Source organism: Ambystoma mexicanum, chromosome 2p (genome assembly GCF_040938575.1).
Source record: "Ambystoma mexicanum isolate Mex_15411 chromosome 2p, UKY_AmexF1_1, whole genome shotgun sequence".
NCBI classification, from domain to species: Eukaryota; Metazoa; Chordata; class Amphibia; order Caudata; family Ambystomatidae; genus Ambystoma; species Ambystoma mexicanum.
Window position 1 is genome coordinate 808631426 of NC_090923.1, and position 21867 is coordinate 808653292.

Here is a 21867-nt window from a genome sequence, read left to right on the forward strand (position 1 = left end):
ACAAAACACCAGATAATGCAAGGTCGAGTGAAAAAGAATTCCCCAAAAGCCTGTCAGGGGGAAATGTTTCTGTTAGAAATCCCTTTAACCTTACACTCCATCAGCTCTTTTGCAGGACTCTGTGCTTTTTAATTTTAACTCCTGAGTGCGTGCTTCTGTCTCACTCCTGTGTTTGCAGACTATTATTTTCTAGGTTTTTAACTGTTTTATGGAGTCTGGTAAACTCCACAGGCATCTGCTTTTGCATTGTGACACACAAACGTTTGCGCAGTGCCACTGGAAGTCACTTGGACTTCTCAACATTTAACTACATTTTCTCGGGTGAACTACTGTTCCCAAGAATAGTAGGATGACCCCCCCCCCCCCCCCCCCCGTCTTACTTTACGGGTCCAGCACACACCACTATATGTGGAGTGCTGGGGGCGGGTGGGGATTACCTAGTAATTCCTTTAACCCATTCCTTATGTAACATTGTGTTACACTAACTCACTTGAACGGCTGGTGGCAGTGGTTTCTTTACTACCTAGTGACATATCTGCAGGCTGATACCTTAGCTGCAGTACTGCACACAAGGGTGACCATTTTCCCAAAATGGACCCAGTCGTCTTTTTTCGCCATTTCTGGTTTGTTTCTTCCAGGCTTTTACTCCGTTTGCATCAGGTCTGAGTCCTTTGTCTAGTTTGATTTTGGTGGGCTTCAGCCCTGAAGCCTGCCCAGGCTCCAGTCTGTCAGAACAGGCAGGAAACGAGGGAGGGTCCTGAAACTTCCTTGTCTTTTGTCTGTGTGTGCGCCTGAGTGAAACCAGTTCCTATTGGCCGGCCGGCCGGCCGGCCGGCCGGCCGTGCTAGAGGACAGCCACCCTGTGATGGGATGACAACCCAAGGCTGTGAATGAATGGGAATTGCATAAAAAGCGAGGTTTTTGGGACTAAGAGCAGAGTCAACCGCTGCAGGACAGAATCCAAAGCAGAAGACACCTGCAGCACATTCCTGGACCGCGAAGTGGCCAGTGAAGCCCTGCAGCTCCGTTGACCCAGTTTTTGAAACAGGGAAGACTGGTTCCTCCCTAGGCTGGTGGGAACTACTAGCCTCAAAACAAAACTATTTTGGCGCAAACCCCGACTAGCTGCGACTTTCCAAGGCTGCAGAAGCCCAATACCAGAGGTATCTCGACCACTTGTGAGTGCATTGGGTTCCGAAGTCCAATTCCGGCCAGATCTTCATAGATATCCAGAGGACCTTACAGAAGCAAGACATCCACATCCAGAGTCCCCCTCAGCAGAGTCCAGGACTGATGGATCAAGGAAATTCTAACCGGAGCTATTCGTTTTTCGTTGGCACCGACGAAAAGGCGCCAAACCACATAGCCGCTGAATTGACGGAAATCCATTGCTGCCGGGTCCTTCTGTCGAGTGCTGCCGCAGGAGCCCACCAGACGGCATCCCTTTCTTCACCACGACCAAGGACCAGAAACAAGGGTCTACTGCATTGCACTGTGAAGGAAACCAGCTGGAAAAAGCATCATTTTCAAGGTACTGTGGGGGTTTGGGATTTTATCCTTCTGGCATTTGACGTGCTTCTTACCTTAACACAACACCAAGTTGACCTCAACTCACCTGCATTGGCCTTACAGCTTGTGCTTTCTAAATGAGACTACTCGAGTTGCTGTGATTTCTCTTTTGAACACAGACTATTTAAGAACATTCTAAGAAGAGCATCAGAACTTTGACTTTGTCCATCGACTTTGGCTGTCTTGGCTCCCTAAAGGCCTACTTCAGAACCTATTGGCTTTGGCAGTGCTTGTTCCCTTACAGGTTTTAAATGTTGAACACGTCAATGCTGAGATAATTAACTGCCTGCATCCCTTTGGGAGAATCTAACTGTTCTTATAACCCAGTCTGTGCTAATCTAACCCTAACCTTTCCTTCCTGACAAACTCATAAGGTGCTACTATATAAATGCTATACGGACTTCAAATGAATTCACCTCCGGGTGCTGGAACAAGTGCAACATATGAATGAATTACTCACCTGCTTTATTGTTCACTTTTTGAATTGAATCCTAATTTGGGATTAATGTTACAGCTAATTACTGCTTTTTAAAGAATGCTTTAAATATCTGTGTATAAATAATAAGCTGGTCACACATCGTATCTTCAGCAATAGCACTATATTCTAAACCACCAACAGCGCCCACCCACGTGCCTCGTCTTTGGGCTGTCTAACCAGCCACGTAAGTCCTAAGCCAGCGAAAATGCACACAAGCATCTCTTAATCTAAATTAGTAGAACCTCCTACACATTGACTGATGTCACCAACAGCATTCCAATCGCAAAGCACATGGAGGCCATACAAATGGGGAAAGAGCGCTATATAAGACATGCATTACTCATCGTAATAGCATTTCTTTTTTTTAATTTAATTTTATTAGCATTTCTTTGAGATCCATCCATTTTCAATGAGACAAACAATTACAAGCAATACCAACGAAACTTCTAGTCTAGATTTACCCCCCATCCCATCCCCCCGCACCCCATACCCTCTTAACACAACTTTCTTTTTGGTTCAATGGTGCAAGGTACCACCAATGACGTCTCAGAACCGAAGGTCACTCCCGTGTCCATATGTAGCCCCATTGGCTCCTCTTCCGGGCCCTCCTTCCCTCTCCCTCATCACACTTCTCCCCATGGCTTCCGACATACCCATTAGACCAATCTATCTAGCTGCTTTCCTCCAGTCCCCATTTAAGCAGAAGAGCTGACAATTCTGCATAATACTCCAACTTGTCATTCACCACAAACATGAGCTTTTCCATAATTGTTATTGTTATTTTGCATTTATATAGCGCCTTATATACCATTGGTATGGTCTGAAGGCGCTGGTAGGTTGAACGCCCTTGGGAACCGAAGTTCAGGTCAGTATAGAGAGTAGAGGGAGTCCAAAAGTGCGTGTGCGCACTAGGTATGTGTGCAGCTGGTGCGGAAATCGAGTGGTAGCTGCTTCTTAGTTGTACGTGTGGTGGTTGAGAGGTCAGGAGTAGGTTTGCTCTGGTTGGTTTTACCCAGAACGAGTGTGGCTGCGTTAGGCCTGAGGAGAACGCCTGGCTGGGGGGTGTGAATCCAGCAATGATTACTTAGAGTGATGTGGAGTAAGAGGGAGATGTGGATATGAGAACAGTTATACCGAATGGTGTCATAGTATCTCTGTGTTCTAGATGAGTGGTGGTGTAAGAGGGAGAGTAAGCGTGGGGTGTGGTATGATGTATGTTTTCAAGTGTTTCCTTCATTCCAAAGCATATTAAGCATCGTCTGTTGTACAAATTCGTCCGTTCCTCATATTCGTCCGCTCCACACATTCGTTCAGTCATTATCATCGTCTAGTTCACACCCTCGTACACTTCTAAACGCTGCTGGGAACAGTTCTGAATTCAACTTTCACAGAGAGGCTATTGGGTGCAACTTTCAAGTGTAACTGGGTACACTTCTAAAATGCTATTGGGTACACTTCTAAATTAAGGTGGGAACCGTTTTACAGTCAGCTATCAGATAGGCTATTGGGTGCAGCTTCTAAATGCAATTGGGTATATTTCCAAAATGCTGTTGGATACACTTCTAATTGCAAGAGGGTACAATTCTAATTCAACTTTCTCTGAGGAGGTGCGGGGTACAGTTCTAGTTGCGAGTGGGAACAGTTCTTTATTCAACTTTCACAGAGAGGCTATTGGGTGCAAACTTTCAGGTGCAACTGGGTACACTTCTAAATGCAAGTGGGAACAGTTCTAAATTTCAGCTTTCACAGAGAGGCTATTGGGTGCAGCTTCTAAATGCAATTGGGTACAATTCTAATGCAGGTGAGGACAATTCTAAATTCGACTTTCTCAGAGAGGCTATTGGGTGCAGCTTCTAAATGCAATTGGGTACACTTCTAAATGCCGTTGGGTACACTTCTACATGCAAGAGGGAACAATTCTAATTCAACTTTCTCAGAGAGGCTATCCGGCGCAACTTCAACTGCAATTGGGTACACTTCTAGATGGAGGTGGGAGCAGTTCTAATGCGGGTGGTGACAGATCTAAATTCAACTTTCACAGAGAGGCTATCGGGCGCAGCCTCTGAATGCAACTGAGTACACTTCTAAATGCAGGTGGGAACAATTTTAAATTCAACTTTCACAGAGAGGCTAATTGGGGACAGCTTCTAAATGCAAATTCTAGTGTATCTTTCTCAGAGGGCTATCCGGCGTACTTCTAAATGCTAAATACACAATTTCATCTAAGAGTGGACATGCTAACATTCACAATTCCATCTAAGAGTGGACATGCTAACATTCACAATTCCATCAAGGAGTGGACATGCTAACATTCACAATTCCATCAAGGAGTGGACATGCTAACATTCACAATTCCATCTAAGAGTGGACATGCTAACATTCACAATTCCATCTAAGAGTGGACATGCTAACATTCACAATTCCATCTAAGAGTGAACATGCTAACATTCACAATTCCATCTAAGAGTGGACATGCTAACATTCACAATTCCATCTAAGAGTGGACATGCTAACATTCATAATTCCATCTAAGAGTGGACATGCTAACATTCACAATTCCATCTAAGAGTGGAACATGCTAACATTCACAATTCCATCTAAGAGTGGACATGCTAACATTCACAATTCCATCTAAGAGTGGACATGCTAACATTCACAATTCCATCTAAGAGTGGAACATGCTAACATTCACAATTCCATCTAAGAGTGGACATGCTAGTATTATGGCACTCTGTTATTGGTAGGTAAGATAGAGTGGCGGGGGTTTTCTGGAGTAGAGTGATTGCTCTACTCCCCACCCATGCCACACTCACGGTTTTTGTTGGTGTTTGTTGGCTTCCTTGGCGTCCCCTGCGGACACCTGCTGACACATCCTGGAGCCGCCTCTGTAGGAGCCGCCCTTCGCCAGAGGGGCCGCCCTTCGCCAGAGGGGCTGCCGGGCAGAGGGCTGCCCTGGGAAAGTCGGGGATAAAGGGGAGGTGGACGAATCAGGGCAAGGGGAGGACAAAGGGGGCGGGACTGAGGGAGGAAAGCTGCCGTGCAGAAAGGGGGCAGCAAGGGCCTCCTGGCCCCAAAATGGTGGCGTGGGGGGGCAGGGGCACAGAAATTCCTTTGTGGGGGGCATCTGGGGTCGGCTTGCCCTGCGCAGCACTCACCTGCTTCCCGATGGTAAAGGAAGCAGGGAGGCTGCCGTGGGTCGCTAGACCCGAGCCCACGGGCCCAGTTAGCCAATGGGGAACGGGGGGCGGGATGGGAGGCGGGAGCAGGGATCCAGGAAGGAGCGGGGAGAGGGGACGCAAAGAGGGTACAGGGGCCTGGGGGCACAGAAATTCCTTTGTGGGGGGCATCTGGGGTCGGCTTGCCCTGCGCAGCACTCACCTGCTTCCCGATGGTAAAGGAAGCAGGGAGGCTGCCGCGGGTCGCTAGACCCGAACCCACGGGCCCAGTTGGCCAATGGGGAACGGGGGGCGGGATGGGAGGCGGGAGCAGGGATCCAGGAAGGAGCGGGGAGAGGGGACGCAAAGAGGGTACAGGGGCCTGGGGGCACAGAAATTCCTTTGTGGGGGGCATCTGGGGTCGGCTTGCCCTGCGCAGCACTCACCTGCTTCCCGATGGTAAAGGAAGCAGGGAGGCTGCCGCGGGTCGCTAGACCCGAACCCACGGGCCCAGTTAGCCAATGGGGAACGGGGGGCGGGATGGGAGGCGGGAGCAGGGATCCAGGAAGGAGCGGGGACGCAAAGAGGGTACAGGGGCCTGGGGGGCACAGAAATTCCTTTGTGGGGGGCATCTGGGGTCGGCTTGCCCTGCGCAGCACTCACCTGCTTCCCGATGGTAAAGGAAGCAGGGAGGCTGCCGCGGGTCGCTAGACCCGAGCCCACGGGCCCAGTTAGCCAATGGGGAACGGGGGGCGGGATGGGAGGCGGGAGCAGGGATCCAGGAAGGAGCGGGGAGGGGGGACGCAAAGAGGGTACAGGGGCATGGGGGCACAGAAATTCCTTTGTGGGGGGCATCTGGGGACGGCTTGCCCTGCGCAGCACTCACCTGCTTCCCGATGGTAAAGGAAGCAGGAAGGCTGCCGCGGGTCGCTAGACCCGAGCCCACGGGCCCAGTTAGCCAATGGGGAACGGGGGGCGGGATGGGAGGCGGGAGCAGGGATCCAGGAAGGAGCGGGGACGCAAAGAGGGTACAGGGGCCTGGGGGCACAGAAATTCCTTTGTGGGGGGCATCTGGGGTCGGCTTGCCCTGCGCAGCACTCACCTGCTTCCCGATGGGGAACCATCATATTATGTACTTTTCCTACCCAGACCTCTTTATTGAGGCGCGTTTCCTTTATCCACCATTGGGCTATGGCTAATCCCCCCATCTCTTAACATGGCTTCCCACATCTTCGGTAGCCTCCGTTTCTTTATGTTGGTGCCCTAGTAGCAGTTGCAGAGGGTCCAACTCTCACCCTATCCAGTTATCTCTTCCATCCAACTCCGCACCTTTCCAGAAAAATACCACTCTGGGGACGCACCACCACGTGTGCGCCAGGGTGCCCCGCTGACGACACCCCCTTGGGCAATAAGGGGACATTCCCGGAAACATTTGACAATTTCACTGGGTCCCTGTGCCATCCCATTATTTTGAAATTGTACTGTATCGCGGAAGTGAACAGCCCTCCATGGAAAACCACTCATTTGTGACCATTCCTCCTCCGAGATCTCCTCCCCATCCGCTCCCCCCAGTACCTCCGGAAAGTTTGCCTCCCCAGTAAACATGTTTCATTCATCACCTTATATAGTTTGGAGAGAATACCCTTCCGTGAGACTGACTGGTCTAAGACCTTTTCCACCGATGTCCGTTCCCTAGACACCTCTTTTACCCATTTAGGATCCGTCGGAGTGCCCTTAATTTTGAGGTAGTCAAAAATCACGATGAGTCCCCTCCTAGCGAGTCCCGCACCTTCCCCCATTCCTGGAAGAACCCACCCTTGAAGAGTTGTCCCACCCTTTCCAGCCCTGCACCCGACCACCTTTGAATTGGGGCGACATGATTTCCAGCATTCACAAACGGGTGTCCTCATAATGAGGACATTGGTGAGGGCCATGATGTAAACCCTTGTGTCTCAATTGAGTCCCTCCAGACCAACCAAAAAAAATAAATAACCAGTGTTGGATCTGGAAGTACTCTCGGCTGGACCCAGAAGCAGTCATGAACCTTCAGGGGGTGCGCTTCCAAATCTTCTAAAAAATCCAATACGTCCCCAGATCATCCCTCATATGTTCTAACATCACTCTGATTTGTGCCGTTTGATAGTATCTGCGGATGTCTGGGAACCCGAATGCCTCCTTATCTCTCGGAAGGGTAAGTGTTGCCATTTTCACTCTTGGCGTCTTATTACCCCATATAAACCTACACAGCTCTCCTGTGACCCCACTAAAAAAACATGTCCGGGAGGCGATTTGGAATTGCTGTAAACAGATATAGCAACCTAGGTAATACATTTATTTTTATGGAGGTCATCCTTCCATACCATGTCAATACCATGTCAATATCAACAGGCCCCATCTCTTCAAGTCCGCCGACAGTTGTGTGAGGTAGGGCTCAAAATTAGTGGTTACCATTTCGCCCAACTGTGTCACCCAAATGCCAAGATAGCATATACTTTTCTGGTTAATCTTCATAGCCAGGTAACTTATTTGTGTGGCTAGGATCGGGCACCATGCCAGTAAAGGCAGGATGGCCAGTTTCCCCACATTAATTATGAGCCCTGAAAGGAGACCATACTCCTCTATCTGGGCCATTAATGCTGGGAGGGAGGAACCAATGTTTGTGAGGTAGGCCAATAAATCATCTGCGAACAGTGGGATTTTGTATTCCAGTTCTCCCCGTGATGCCACAGATCTGGTTGTTCATCCGTATTGAGGTTGCAAGCAGCTCCATCGCGAGGCTATACCGCAATGGGGAGAGGGGACATGCCTGCCTGGTGCCTCTCGCAAGCTCGAACGACTGAGGACCCCCCCCCTCCCTCCCCCCCCCCCAGTTTATCCGCACACTCGCTCTGTTACCCATTTCAGGAAATCCGTTCTTATCCCCATCATCCACATGACCTTCATCTGGACCTATTCTGAATCCAGCGTCACTAAACCAGCGTCCCTTTTGCACTCCGTGGATCAGGTTGATTGTCTTCCTTATGTTATCTGTCCCACCTGGTCCCCATGCACCAGTAGCGTCATTTTTCCCTCCAGTCTTGTTCCCAGGACTTCTGCCAGGATCTTCCCATCTCAATTATGGAGGGAGATTGGCCTATAGGAGGCGCATCTGGTCTGATCCTTCCCTTCTTTTGTGACAATGACTGCCGCCATCATCGGGGATGGGTTCACCCTCCAGGCATGCATTGTATAGCTTTGCTAAATGTGGAGTCTACAGGGATCAATATAATTTGCAAATTTTCATGGCGAAACCATCCTCCCCGGGAATTGACCCTGCTTTCTTTCCTGTGATTGCCTTAACCACTTCCTCTGCTCATCTAGATTTTCTTCTATTGCATTAAAAAATCATCAATTTGGGCCTCCTCCTCCTGCTCCCCCCCCCCCGCTTTGAAGCCGTCCCAGACAGGATTGGATCCTCACCACCCCTATATCATTAAAAAGGAAGTATTTCTTGATCCCTCCAAGCAGCTCCCGCTGCACCTCTTTATCCTTAAGCAGGAAGTTGTTGCATCTGCAGCTCCCCCAGGGGATCCCAGATTCCAAGTGTCAACTTTAATTGCTACCATAGCGTGCTCCGATCACAGATCAGTGCCACTGGAGACTGTAGCACCTGATCTCTCAGAGTTTGGTCGACCAGAATCAATTCTATTCGCGAGAAGGAATCATGGGCTGCTGAATAGTAGGTGAATGGCCCGTCACCTGCTGGCCCCGATTGGAGTGTCATACAAACCCAGTACCTCATTAACCCCTTTAGAGCACTCTGATTCACTTGGGTTGGTCTTAATTCTTCCACCCCCATCCTGTTGCGATCTCTCTGCGTGTCCAACACCATATTGAAGTCCCCACCCACCACCAGTTGACCTGTGAATTGGATTAATTAATCTCCAACTTTCTCCCAGAAGCCACATTGCTGCACGTTTGGGGCATATATCGAACCAATGGTGAACTTCGCCCCATGCAAGAGACCCTTCACTAACAAATATCTCCGCCAACACCTCTTACACAACAAAGTTCTGCCTGGTCGAGAGCAGGATTGCTAAACCCCCCACCGACCCCAGTCTCTTTGTAACATCTGAGGCCATAAAGACTTCGCCACCCACCCCCAACCTCCCAGAAGCGTAATCGTGGTTCCCCTCACTTTTTCCAGTGTTTCTTGTATGCACATCCAGTCAAGCTTGGACCTCTTGAATTCACGTAACACCAGCAATCTTTGAGGGGGAGCTTAGGCCCCAGGTGTTAAGGGAGCCGATCCGCATATCACCTAAACCAGACATCTTTTTTTCCCTTAACCATCCATCAGTTCCCCGCTTTCCTGAGACGAACCCACTTGCATGACCTTCTGAGCCGGGTCACACCATCGTTTTGAACTGTAACTTTTCAGGACCCTCTAAACCCCTCCCCCCAAACTGCCCCCATCCCCGCCACTAAATTAGAACATCCTCCTCTTGGACATAAGCCCTTCCCGTCCCTCCATTTCTCCCGACGAGATTGAATCACCAGTGGTCCTCTCCCACTTTCCGACCAGTTCACTCCAACTTTTCCACTTAGAGCCCCCACTCCAGTTTCGCTACCATAATTTGTGTTACCTCCATGTGAATCATCATTCACCATGAGAGATTATATCACAATGTATCGTGTTCCCCCCGCCCTGTTCACTTGTTTCAAGGTGGGCCTGCCTGGGGCGATCCAAGCTTTCTTAATTTCCAGGAGCCGGGGAATTTACGTCTATTCTGGCCCTTAATGCGCTATCACCTATCCTCTGGGCCTTTATCATCACCTGCCCTTTTCTGACCTTCTCGGCCCAGCAACTCCTAATTGACCCTTCTAATGTCCTCTTCGGTGACTACTTTGCAACTGTAGCCCACCACTTCAAATGATACGGAGAAGGGAAACCCCCAGCAGTATCATGCCCCTTTTTCATTGAGCCACTTTGTGAGGGGAGCACAGACGCCTCTTTGCCAGCGTCAGTGCAGATAAATCTTGGTATATTGCCACATGCGCATTTCCCAGGACCACAGATCTCGTCCCCTTGCCTTCAAGAATTTTGTGTCTCTGTAATTGTGAAACCGCACCAAGCGCGGTCCTCTCCAGATCGCCCCCGCTCGGTGGATCCTCTTCAGTTTGGGCTCATCCATATTGTCATCTCCAAACAGAATTTTTACCACCTCATGTATGGTTCTCCACAAGTCTCCCTCTGTTTCACCCTCCTTTTCCGGAATTCCAAAAAACCTTAGATTGTTCTCCTCTCTCGGTTCTCAAAATCGTCCATCTTTAGAGCAACCTCTCCTAATCTCCTCTCCAACTCTGCTATACTCATGTCCCTCTGCGTTTCGAGGGATGACTGGTTCTGCTCCACCGCTTGCAATCTCTAATCCATGCTGTCAATACACATTTATTTTGTCCACTTTTCCACCAATGTCGGACCTCAGTCCTCTAATGTCTTCCAGGAAGGCGGCGGTACCCTTTTTGGTGGGCATCGCGTCACTTCCTGCCTCTGATATGCTGGGATTGGGTTGCGGTATCCTCATCTCAGACTTCTGGTACTCGAGCTGTTCCCAGTTTTGGCCTCCAGTCCATGGGCAACTCAAATGGGGGCAGGGCTTTGCAGTTACCACCCAGTGCTGTGCCTTGCTCGTTGCTCTCCAGGCCCACGTGCCAAGGTTCTGGGGTCCTAGGCAGTCGTACCTGCCTCTGTTGCGGTTTCTCCAGGAGTCACTTTTGAGGGCCCGCCAGTTGTTCGCTCTACAATCAGGGTCCTGTCTGGTGTCACCCCCTCTTAGTCTTCCGCTGGTTTTGTTTTGGCACGCTGTTGTCCTCTCCCTTGATGTTCTTCGTCTACCACTGTAGACCTCACCGGAGGGTGGGCACATGATGATATGGCATTTGTAACGCGCCTATACACAAGTGTTTCAAGGCGCGACGAGGCGGGGGGGGGGGAACACAGGGAGACCAACAATCCTACTTGACCAGGTGTCATTCAGAACGCGCAAGTGCAAGGGTAGAGGGGACTGGGAAAGTGCAGGGGGAAGGGGAGAGGGGGGAAAGTGCTGTACATGGTTAGTAGAATACAAGATAAATAGGGCCAGCTGGTGGCAAGTGCAGTAAAGGTTAGTAGAATACAAGATAAATAATAGGGCCAGCTGGTGGCAAGTGCAAGGTAAGTGCCAGGAGAAGGGGCTGTGGGATACAGACAGTCCCGTGGTGCAGGTAGGCAGTGCAAGGGAAGAGTGGCTGGGCCAAGGACCGAGATCGGTGAGTGGTCGAGTAGCAGATTCGGTGCAGGTTCAGTGGTTTTAGCAGGGGAGAGAGGTAGAGAAAGCGGAGGCAAAGAGGAAGGTTTTGAGGTGCTTCCGGAACCAGAGATGGTTCTCCTCAACAAGAGAACCCCAGAAGCTTGTCAAGGGGGCCCTCACCCTAGTCTTGACCGTTTAAACACCCTTGAAGCTGTCCGGATGTGCTGGAGAGTGGGGTGGCAGTGTTTTAATCTGAAACTCCTTTCAGGCGATGTCCTCTTTTCTCCCAGCAACGCGCAGTCTGGTTTCTCAACTGGTCCGATTGGGGCTGTGGATATATTATGAAGCGACAAACCAAATCCCCCCCCCCCCCCTCTGACCCCCACCCGGGGAGAGACTGCGGATCTCACGTCGCAAGTGCTCCTCGCTCTATTGGCCTTGGTCTAGGTTTTATTTCCAGCCCCAATGGGTTTGTTTCCGATTGCTCCTCTTCGGCACCCCCTGATGAGGTTGATTGCGCCCCCTGGGCCACCTTGTCCGGGGAGGTCTGTCTGAAGAGGGTCCCCACTTTCTCTACACCACGTGGTTCTCACTGGTTTCCTTTCCCGCTCCGCTGCGCCTTCATTCTTGGGACTGCGTCTTCCCATCTCTATGATCTGCCCGGAAGCATGTGGGAGACTGTCTAAAACACTTTCATTTTTGTTTCCTCCTTTGTCGATAACTCCCTCTCAGAAGTGTGGTTTCTCGATGTCCCACGCACTCATTGTCCTCGTGGGGTCGTTTGCCGAGTGGGGGGTGCTTGGTGGGTGCTTTTTCCATTATTACCGGAGCTGTAGCGGGAGGTCTAAGTCGATGCGACTTCCATTGGTGAGCCCCCTGGTGGCATCTCTATAATAGCATTTCTGATTGTAGCTGCTAAGATTCACATCCTGTTGTGCATATAGTCGACATCTAGTGGTAATCGTGGTTTACTGCATCTTGTCTTTCGAGGGTCAAAAGGAGAAGTCAACTTGGGCGTGCTGTTAACGCCATCCCTAATGTAACATGTAGTGTACTCAAGATCCTTCGCACACCAAGGTCCCTCCGAATGTGTTTTTTCTGCCGCGAGGGTGCCTTATGACTAAAGTGAGTACAGAGAGAGAAAGTATTAAGATGCCTATATTCCTTCTACTCCGAGCAGAGAGGAAGGGTGGGCGCATGTGAATCTAAGCAGATACAATCATCAGAAATGCTATTACGGTGATTAATGCATGTCTTCTGATGCTTATGTTTCTGCTTAGAGTCACATGCCGTGCATAGACTAGCGAGCAGTACCTAGAGTTGGAGGTGAGGTGTGAAAAGGAACAACAGGAGTAAAGAGATGTCTTCGTACTGCTTGTCCCACCTGAGAATCTGACCTAGAGTGAGGATCTAGGCAGTAGTATTTTGTAAAGGTGTATATAGAACTCCAGTTTGCTACTTTGCAAATGGATTCAAGGGAAACATTTGCAATGAATGCTATGGAAGCCCCAATGCCCCAAGTAGAGTGTGCTCGTGGCCTGAAGGGCAGATCGCTCTGAGCAAGAGAGTAGCAGAGTGTGATGCAGTTTACAATCCCAATCCACTTTGAGATGGCGGACTTAGAGACAGGGTCCCCTTCTCGATCTGCTTCCTCAGAATTGAAAAACTGTAGTGGTTTCATCTTTTCCAGGTAATATAGGATTGCCCTGCACACATCAAGTGTGTGCAGGCTTCTTTCTGCCACGTTAGTGGGGTTCTGGAAGGAGGTGGGTAGTTCAATTGATTGGTTCACATGGAACTTTGAAATGAATTTAGGCGCAAACCTAGGGTGACTGCGCAAAACCACCTTATCTTTGTGAATTGTAACAGAATGTTCTTGAACTGAAAGGGCCTGTAATTCACTGACTTTTCTGATTGAAGTGACTGCCTTCAGGAAGGCAGTCACTTCAAAGTGAGAGCCTTAAGGCTAGCCTTATGCATAGGTTCAAAGGGAGATCCCATTAGTCTAGTTAATACCACATGTAGGTCCGACCCAGAGGTCGGGTTTGAAATGGGGGGGATTAAGTCTTAACTCGTTCCATAAAAGCTTTGATGACTGGGATCTTCCACCACGACGATGTTTGTATCCTGAAAGCACTGCCAGGTGGACTTTTAGTGAATCAAAAAACAGACCGGAGTCTAGTAGATGAGTCAGCAGTCTATGGGATTGAGGCTCTTAGAATGGCACCAGTTGATGAAGCGTTTCCACTTATTGGAGTGACAATGTCTGACGTTAGGCTTTCTTGCCTCCTTAAGAATATCCATACATCCCAGAGGAAGTTGGAGGTGCCAGAACTCTATGACCTCAGGAGCCAGGCTGCTAAATTGAGAGTTTGGGGGCAAGGATGGAGAGTCTCCCTCTTGTCTTGTGAAAGCATGTTGAATGGGCAAGTTAATTTTGGAGGAGAAATTGACATCGCCATCAGATGGGAAAACCAGGGTTGGCGGGCCCACCAGAATCTTTGTGACTGGTTCCTGATGCATCTTGTTGTAGGGAGTCCAGGGGGGAAGCGTAAAGACATTTCCCTGACCATGTTATCCAGAGAGTTCCCTTTGGAGCAGTTCTGGGGGTATCTGGACGCGTAATCCCGGCATTGTGCGTTCTCCAGAACTGCAAACAAGTCGATATTCGGGAAGCCCCATTCCACAAAGACGTTGGAGACAATGCCTTTGTGTAGCTACCATTTGTACTCTGTGGGTAGTTGGAAGTCTCTGCTGAGCGCGTCTACCAGAAGATCGAGTTCCCCTGGAACATGTTGCGGCAGGAGGAACAACCCATGTTTGAGAGCCAACTTCCAATTGTTCTATGAGAGTTGGGATAGCTTTGCAGAGTGTGTGACGACCCCCCCCCCCCCCCCGTTTGTTCAGGTAATACAAGGCCGTGTGTCATGGTACAAACTCCCAAAACCTCTGGAGCTTATGGGCCTACCCCAGTCACTGGCACCCTTAGGGGCTTATCAAGCCCCAAAAGTGTCCTAGGATTTCCTGGACTCAGTCCTGGCGCCAACTCATAACATGTGCTAATTGCATGGGACTACATTCACAGCCTAATGGACTATTTTACCTGGAACTACTTACAAGGCTATTTAAGCCACACCGTACAGGCAGAACACGCTTCGCGTTATTCTGCATTCCCGCAGCATAACGCTCACTGTGTCTGCTCAGTACTCGAACTTCTACAGCCACGCCCGTCCTGAGATACCGATCCAGTGGCACCTGAGAGAAGGAAAAGAGAACAGGAGTTAGTACAGCAACGAAGGCCTTACCTGCAGTATTCCATCCAATCGGCTGCGCCTTCAGCTGCTCTCCGGGCCGCCGCACCTGCAGAGAAGAAGGTATCTGCACGGACACCCAATACTCAACCGGGGTCTGTATTCTTCAGGAATTTCGTTAAAGCGGTTCTTCCCATCGCCGTCCTGGAGCAGCGCTGTGCCTGCAGAAAAGGAAAACAAACAGCAGGTTAGTCGCGCACGGAAAAGAAACAGCTTTACAGACATTCAGCGCCACGTAGGCGCGCTAATACTCAGCTGCAGGAAATCTGCTCAGCATCTTAGGGAGAGTCTAATCTTCATCCGAAAACCGCTCAAGACCGCACCTGAAAGAAAAGAGAAACGCAGGTTAAAACTTGGGCAATAAGGACATCACCTATACCAAGCATCCATTAGCATAGAGACTTACCTGCTTAATCCAGCTATTCAAAAACTCTACAACAGCCCTGCAGGATCAGTGAAGTAACTTGGTCCTGGGAAAGAATGTACATACCGCGCCCCTGCTAGAGATTGCAGGACGGAGAGCCTACCAATAAGAACTCCAAGGTGAGACAGAAGAGAAGGGTCATAAGAAGGTTAAAGGAGGTGGAACCAATCCGGCTCCACTCAGTTAGCTAATATCTTGTTTCGACATTGCAAGCAAATGCCTCCTGGGTTGATAGAGGGAGAAGACGCGGGCAGGCATCACTCAAGCTGTGCAACGCCAGTGCAGCCATAATATGTGCGGCTATGTGCTACGCCTCCGTGGAGACCAGGTGAGCGTGACACTGTGGTGCTGTCCGTGAGGACTAGTACTGTCTTACCCTGAAGTTGTGTCTGACAAGCTTTTAGGGCTTTGAACACTGCCAACAATTCCAACAGGTTTATGTGGTTGGATGCTACTGCTGGGGATCAACAGCAGTGCGATGATGGAGGTGAGCCCCCAACCCTCTCACAGATGCGTCTGTGACTTCTACTCCAGGGGTGGTGAAGGTTTTCCCTTTCAAGAGGTTTTCCCTCAACCATCACTGCAGAGAGAACGAGGGCTGCCAAGACAACCACTAGATTGTCCCATTGTCCGCTGGCCTGACACCACTGGCTGGAGCGCATGCGCAAACGTGCGTGTGGGACTAAGTAAATGCAGGAAGCCATCCTAAGTCACATGGCCCTGCGTACAGTGACCTTGTGACTGGCTACATAGTGAGGGATCTGGAACAGCATGTTTTGAACCCTCTCGTTGGAGGGGAAGACTAGGCCGTCTTCTGTCCGAATTGGAGCTCCCAGGAATTGTTTGACCTGGTCAGGGTCTAGACTGGACGTCTCGTTTATTGAGAATCCAAGACTGAAGAGAAGATCTACTCTCTTTTGAGTGTTTGATGGGCATGTTCTGTGCGAATCCCAGTTATTGGCCAGTCGTCAAGGTATGGATAGACTGGGATGGACTTCCTGCGCAGGTGAGCTGCTACTACCGCCAGTACCTTAAACACTGTTGGGGCTGAGGCAATGCTGAAGGGAAGGTCCTTGAACTGATAGTGTTTGTCCTCTATCAAGAACCTTCAGTATTTTCTGTGTGCTGGCAGCATCGACATATGAAAGTATGCATCTTTCATGTACAATGTTGCCATGTAATCCCCTGTTTTAGTAGAGGGATTACCTCTTGCAGTGTTGTCATACGAAACTTGTGGTTTGACAAATGTGTTCACTGGGCGCAAATCTAGCACAGGGCGCACGGCGAGATCCTTTTTGGGTACAAGTACACTGAATAAATACCCTCGTTTACCTGTAGAATGGGATGACTTTGATCGTGCCATTTTCTTGCAGGATTGTGACCTCTCGTAGTAGGATCTTCAGATGTTCTGGTGGCATTCGCCTGGATGTTGGCGGTCGGCTGAACTCGATTCAGTAACCGTGGGGATGGTCTTGAGCACCCACTGGTCTGTGGTTATTCCCTCCCATGCGTGGAAGAATGAGGTCATCCATCCTCTGTCTGGGAGACATGGGAGGGATCCCGTATCGGCAAGTCATTTCCGATTTGAGGCCTGGGAGCCTCTATAAGTGGTGCTTCTCCCCCTTCCTTTGGCACAGCGCGGTCCTCTTAGCGGATATTGGTTAGAGGCAGCTGCCCCTTGTCCTGAGGTTCATGCATTTCCCGTTCCATAATTATTGTGTCGGGAACGTGGGAAAGATTGTCCGCAAAAGGAATGGCGAGAATTACCCCATCGCTGCTAATAGGGTCTCCGAGTTATTTGATTTAGTGACTCAGGGTCTCATGTTCTTTTTTCACAGTCTATAAAGCCTCATCCACCGCCTTTCCAAACAGGTTAGATTCCTCTACTGGTTTGTTAATGAGGGATGCCTGTGATTCCAGTTTGAACCCCGAATTATTCAGCCACGTGTACCTTTTCAACAAGCTACCTTGGGCTAGTTTTCTTCCTGCTGTCTCTGCAGCATCAAGGGTGTTTTTAAGGATGTTTCGATTCACCTGCCTCCCCTCTGACACAACAGCCCCTAGGCGGGATCGTGTTGGCTCTGGAACTGCCTGCAGGCCTTCCTGTAGTAGATTCCACTGGGCATCGCTGTAACTAGCCAACAACGCGTTATTGTTGGCTATTCTGGTGGAATCGGCTGCGGCTATTGTGATGCTCTTATCCAGGGCATATCATTTCTTGCAATCCTTGTCCAGAAGTTCCCTGCCGTGGACAAGGGTACCCCTGCTCTTTTCCTAGTTTACCACCACTAGGGAATCTGGAGTGGCATGTCCCCGGATGTAGAGTGGGTCTGTAGGCGAGGGGGCGAAAAAACTTCGATTCGTGGGTTAACTGCCCTTGTTTGTGAAGAAGTGAGCAAAGAAGGGGTGATAAGCCTTTTGATGGATTTTAGAAGAGGCAACGCCTGGCTTGAAGGTGGTTTCTCCTTCAAAATGTACTCCACAAAGTCTGTCTTGTACCGCTTCTTGTGTGGCAATCTGGAAATGTTCTACTTCTTTCTTCAGGATAGCATTGAATGCCATCTGATCATCTATGGGAGATACCCGTCTTATACGAGATGCGGGAGGATCCATGCATAATTGTCTGGGTCAGGGATATTAGTCGGTGACAGCCATGGTGCTTCAACCACAAGTTGATCCTCACCCCAATCTGGGGTTCTTCAAAGGGATTCCCCCACCCTGATCATAAGGGTCCTCCTCTGGTTCTGTCAGATCAAATACTTCCTCATGAAATTTAGACATAGTAGGATAGAGATCATCCTCTCTATGCCTCTTGGGAGTGAAACCTTTCTGCAAAAGTCCAAAAATGTTTAATGTTTATTCATGTACCCCTCAAACCTGTCCCTGGTCCATAGGGAGGACCCAGAGGGTTCTTCTTGGGGAACTGGGTTGTTAGGCTGTTGAGTTTTGTCTGACAGGGTCTTAGACATGGGTTGGGAACCTTCACAATACTCTTCCTGACCTTCTCTACGTCTGGATGTGTCTTTGGGCCCATTTGGCACTGAGATGATGTTTGCGAGAACCTCGCGGATCTCCTGCATGTCTGGAAGGGATTTAGACTGCCCTAGCGGCTTCCTCGCTGTCTTAGATGTTGCCGAAAACTTCTGCGCGGTGCACTCTTATGAGGCGTCTCCGCGCTCATATGGACTTTGGTGCCGACGCCCTTGTCACTGGCTTGCCCCAGCGCATGGCGCATATACGTTTGCTGAGAGGGCTGCCGACCCTGTGGATTCCAAAGATATCGGCATACCCGTTGGGGCCGCACTGACGAGTCCGTCAAGGCGGTTCGGGGTTTTTTCCTTTGTGTATAGTGTGTGCTTCCCTGTCGCTGGGGTGGAAACTCCCCATAGCAGAACTGATGGGAGCGTGGCTGCTCCAAGATAGGTCAATGGCGGCCGTGTCAGAGCCACGGCTGTCACTCAATTCCTTGTCACTCCTTGCTGTGTGAGTTGGAAGGTGAGAGTTGTAGTTTTACCATGAGGGATTCGTAATCTGTGTTGTTGGTTGAGGTGTCCTTAATTATTGGGAATTGCTGTAGTATCGCAAGATAAACACCGTCCCCGTTTCGCAATCTGTTTCGGACCGCAAGGTTGTAGCCGGGTGGGAAGGCCTTGTTTGCGATGGGCCCGTAGTCATAAGCAAACCAGGTCTCAGTAATGAAAAGGATGTCTGGGGTTTCTTCTGTGACGAGGTCAGAGATGTGGCATTTATTAATGGCTACTGACCTGGTGTTGATGAGTATGCCGGATAGTTGTTGGGGTGTCCTTGTAGTTGCTGGGCAGGTAGGGTTGAGTGTTGGGGGAGGGGGGGCTGTTCTGAGTGGGGCAGAGGGGAGGGTAGAGCAGGGTGAGGTGGGGAGGTGCGGTGTGGAGAGAATGGAACAACGGGAAGAGAGGAAGAGGGCTTCGACCGTGTTATGGGTGGGGAGGAATGGGTCCTATTGTGGGGTGGTAGTGTTTGCGATCTGGGCTGGAGTATGGGTGATGCTGAGAAGGGCATAAGGTGCATTTGGTCTGAGCTTTTTGTTGATTTTTGGGCAGTCCAAGGGGTGTGGGTGAGAGTGGGAGAGACTGGAGCTTGGGGTTTTGGCCGGAGCTGCCCTTGCTGAGCTAAGGCTGGGGAAGCGCAAGTTGGAGGTGTTATTTTTGGAAACAGTGTGCACAGTTGTTGCGGGTGAGTGGATGGTGTTTGATATTGCTCGCTGTGCTGTCCAGTATGTTCCATGGGGCGATGGGCTCTGTTCCCCCTCCATCTTGCTGTTCTTAATTGAGCGGGATCTACATGGTGGGTAGTGGGTCCGGGTGGGGGTTGATCTGGCGAGGAGTGATAGGTGTGGTGTGAGGGTTGCAGTTTGATGAGGTGCATGGATGGGGAGATGGGCTGTGCATTGGTGGTGGTTGAGTTCGGCTGTGGTTCATCTCATCAGGCCTAACGTTGCACCAGCGCACTGCTCTGCTTCAACTAGTGTGTGGCATGTTGTCTGTCTAGTGGGAAGAAAACTAGAGATTATATATGTGAGGAGAGGTGTACCTTCAACTGGATACAACGCTAGATGTGTATTTACACGGTCTATGGTGCTTGATCAGGGCATTCAGGCGGGTTTCACAGGAAGGCGTAGGTCTTACAGAGTGGTTTATAGAGGGACAATGCCTTAAGAGTTATGGGATCTCAGAGGGTGGATCTGGAGGTCTAAGCGCCATAGAACGGTAGGCAGTAATCAGGCCTTGCCTAGATTCGCGATTTCCAAATGTCCAATAAATAAAAACGACCAGGATGACAAAAAGGAAGACTGCAGAGAAAAAAATAATAAAACACAGAAAAGCCCCCAGATCTAGTAAGGAGAGCACAGTAAAAGAAAGGACAGCAAAGGAAGGCTGACCAGCAGACAAAGAAAAACTGAAAAACTGAGCAAAGGTAAGGGATAGAGGACCCAGTCAGTAAGGCCACATCCAGTGCTTAAAAGCAGCAGCAAACCTTTGCAGCAAAATGTTCCAGCAACAGGAATGTAAAGCTACTAAAATACAAGCAGAAATTAGATGGCTAGAGTTGCCCCTAGATTTAAGCATTCCCCCCCCATGAGCTGGCCTACGCGAGTCCTCCAATAACACAAACAAGCAGACAGAAAAAGGTGTGTTTGATTAAAACAAGGCCACATTGCATTTCTGTATTGAGCAATAAATTCTTGTTAATTAGTAACACTGCTGAATGTCGCAATGGTCCACTCTAAAATGGCTGTCAACATGAGACAGTTTGAGTACTCACTTTTGGGCTAATTTGCATAGTCTGTTCTAGTCACCAAGTTGCTGCGGACTACTGCTTCAATGCTTTTAAAGAACAATGGTGCACAATACCACTCCTTTAAGGTACCGGACATATCTACTTTCGAATTGAACTGCATGGTCCACAAAACATGAATGAAGCTGTAAGACATTTTAAGAAGCCATTCAAATCTATAAACTTAGTTTAAAATTTGAATGAAAGCTTTACTTTCCACATGTGGTTTCTATTACAACATAAAATACACTTCGAAATGGTAAAAAGGTTATAATCACAAACATGAGGTTGTACCTGTCTGTAGACAATCTTGGCATGTTTCAGAATAGCGATGATGTCTCCGACTATCGTGATTCCTAGTTCATTCATGATCTCCTTATCTAGATCCATCAGCATATTCTTCTGTATCCTGAAGAAAAGAAAAAAAAAAACAGATTTGCTTTAGAAAACATTGACTGTCAATAGTCTCTGCAGAGAAATAATAAATGCCGAATGGTTTGTCTGTTCATCACATACTCTGCTTTACAACTGGGAGGGAGTCTTGGGCACCTTGCTGCTCTGACCACCTCAGTCATATTTGATGCCCCTCAGCTTCATGCTCTTCATTCTCCATGGCACCGCCCCTCAGTCAGGCTTACCCATACTGAGAACCCCTCCCCCCCCCCCCCCATCAACATCCATTGTTCTCCTCCAGGTCCACTACAAGCACTGCTCCTAACTTGTATGTGGCTGCCATGCAGGGCACATTTCTCGACAGCTGCCATTTGAGTTTGCCAGCTCATCCGTCTTCCAGCTAGTTATACCTGCCTGGCACCCATTGCTATGTATGGCAAGCAGAGCTTGTTGAGTGAGGGGAGCAGCTCTCTGGGTTGGGGAAGGAGTAAAAGGTTTACGCTAACCTGTATGCCTCCTCTTCCCAGTATTACCCGGGTTACCACAAAGAAGAATACTCCTACTATGCCTTCTCCAGAAATTGAACTTCACACCCCATCTGCACCCTGCTTAGCAGTCCCAGTCTGCACGGACACCAGACTTGATATTTTAGTGTACTAAAGTCTCGATTCTTCTGCTGGACACAGACCTCGCATACAGTACACCTGGGTGTTAGGGCAGTGTTTCTAAAGTCCATCTAAGACTATTAAAACGATATCTCAGGCAGTACATACGCTCCACTCTTAGTATACGGCTGTACCGCCAGAGAATGTTTGCTAGCATGGACAGAGCACCCAGGCTTAGGGAGAGAGGGCTGTAGCTTGGTAAAAATAAATTGTAGCATATATATGGTCCAAAGAAACACGGAAACACTATGTACTGTAAAAATAAATGGTTTAAATACAATCAGGCC

The 21867-nt window shown here is 49.4% G+C and overlaps 1 protein-coding gene across 3 annotated transcripts in view; it reads right to left on the minus strand.

The window, feature by feature from the left end:
• The window catches only part of C2PH19orf47 (chromosome 2p C19orf47 homolog), a 260110-nt gene that overhangs the window by 179669 nt on the left and 58574 nt on the right, over window positions 1-21867 (minus strand). For all 3 annotated transcript variants that reach the window (XM_069644482.1, XM_069644483.1, XM_069644481.1), the window contains exon 4: window positions 20817-20931. In XM_069644482.1, the coding sequence (XP_069500583.1) occupies window positions 20817-20931 (115 nt within the window). The remainder of the gene's footprint in view (window positions 1-20816; window positions 20932-21867) is intronic.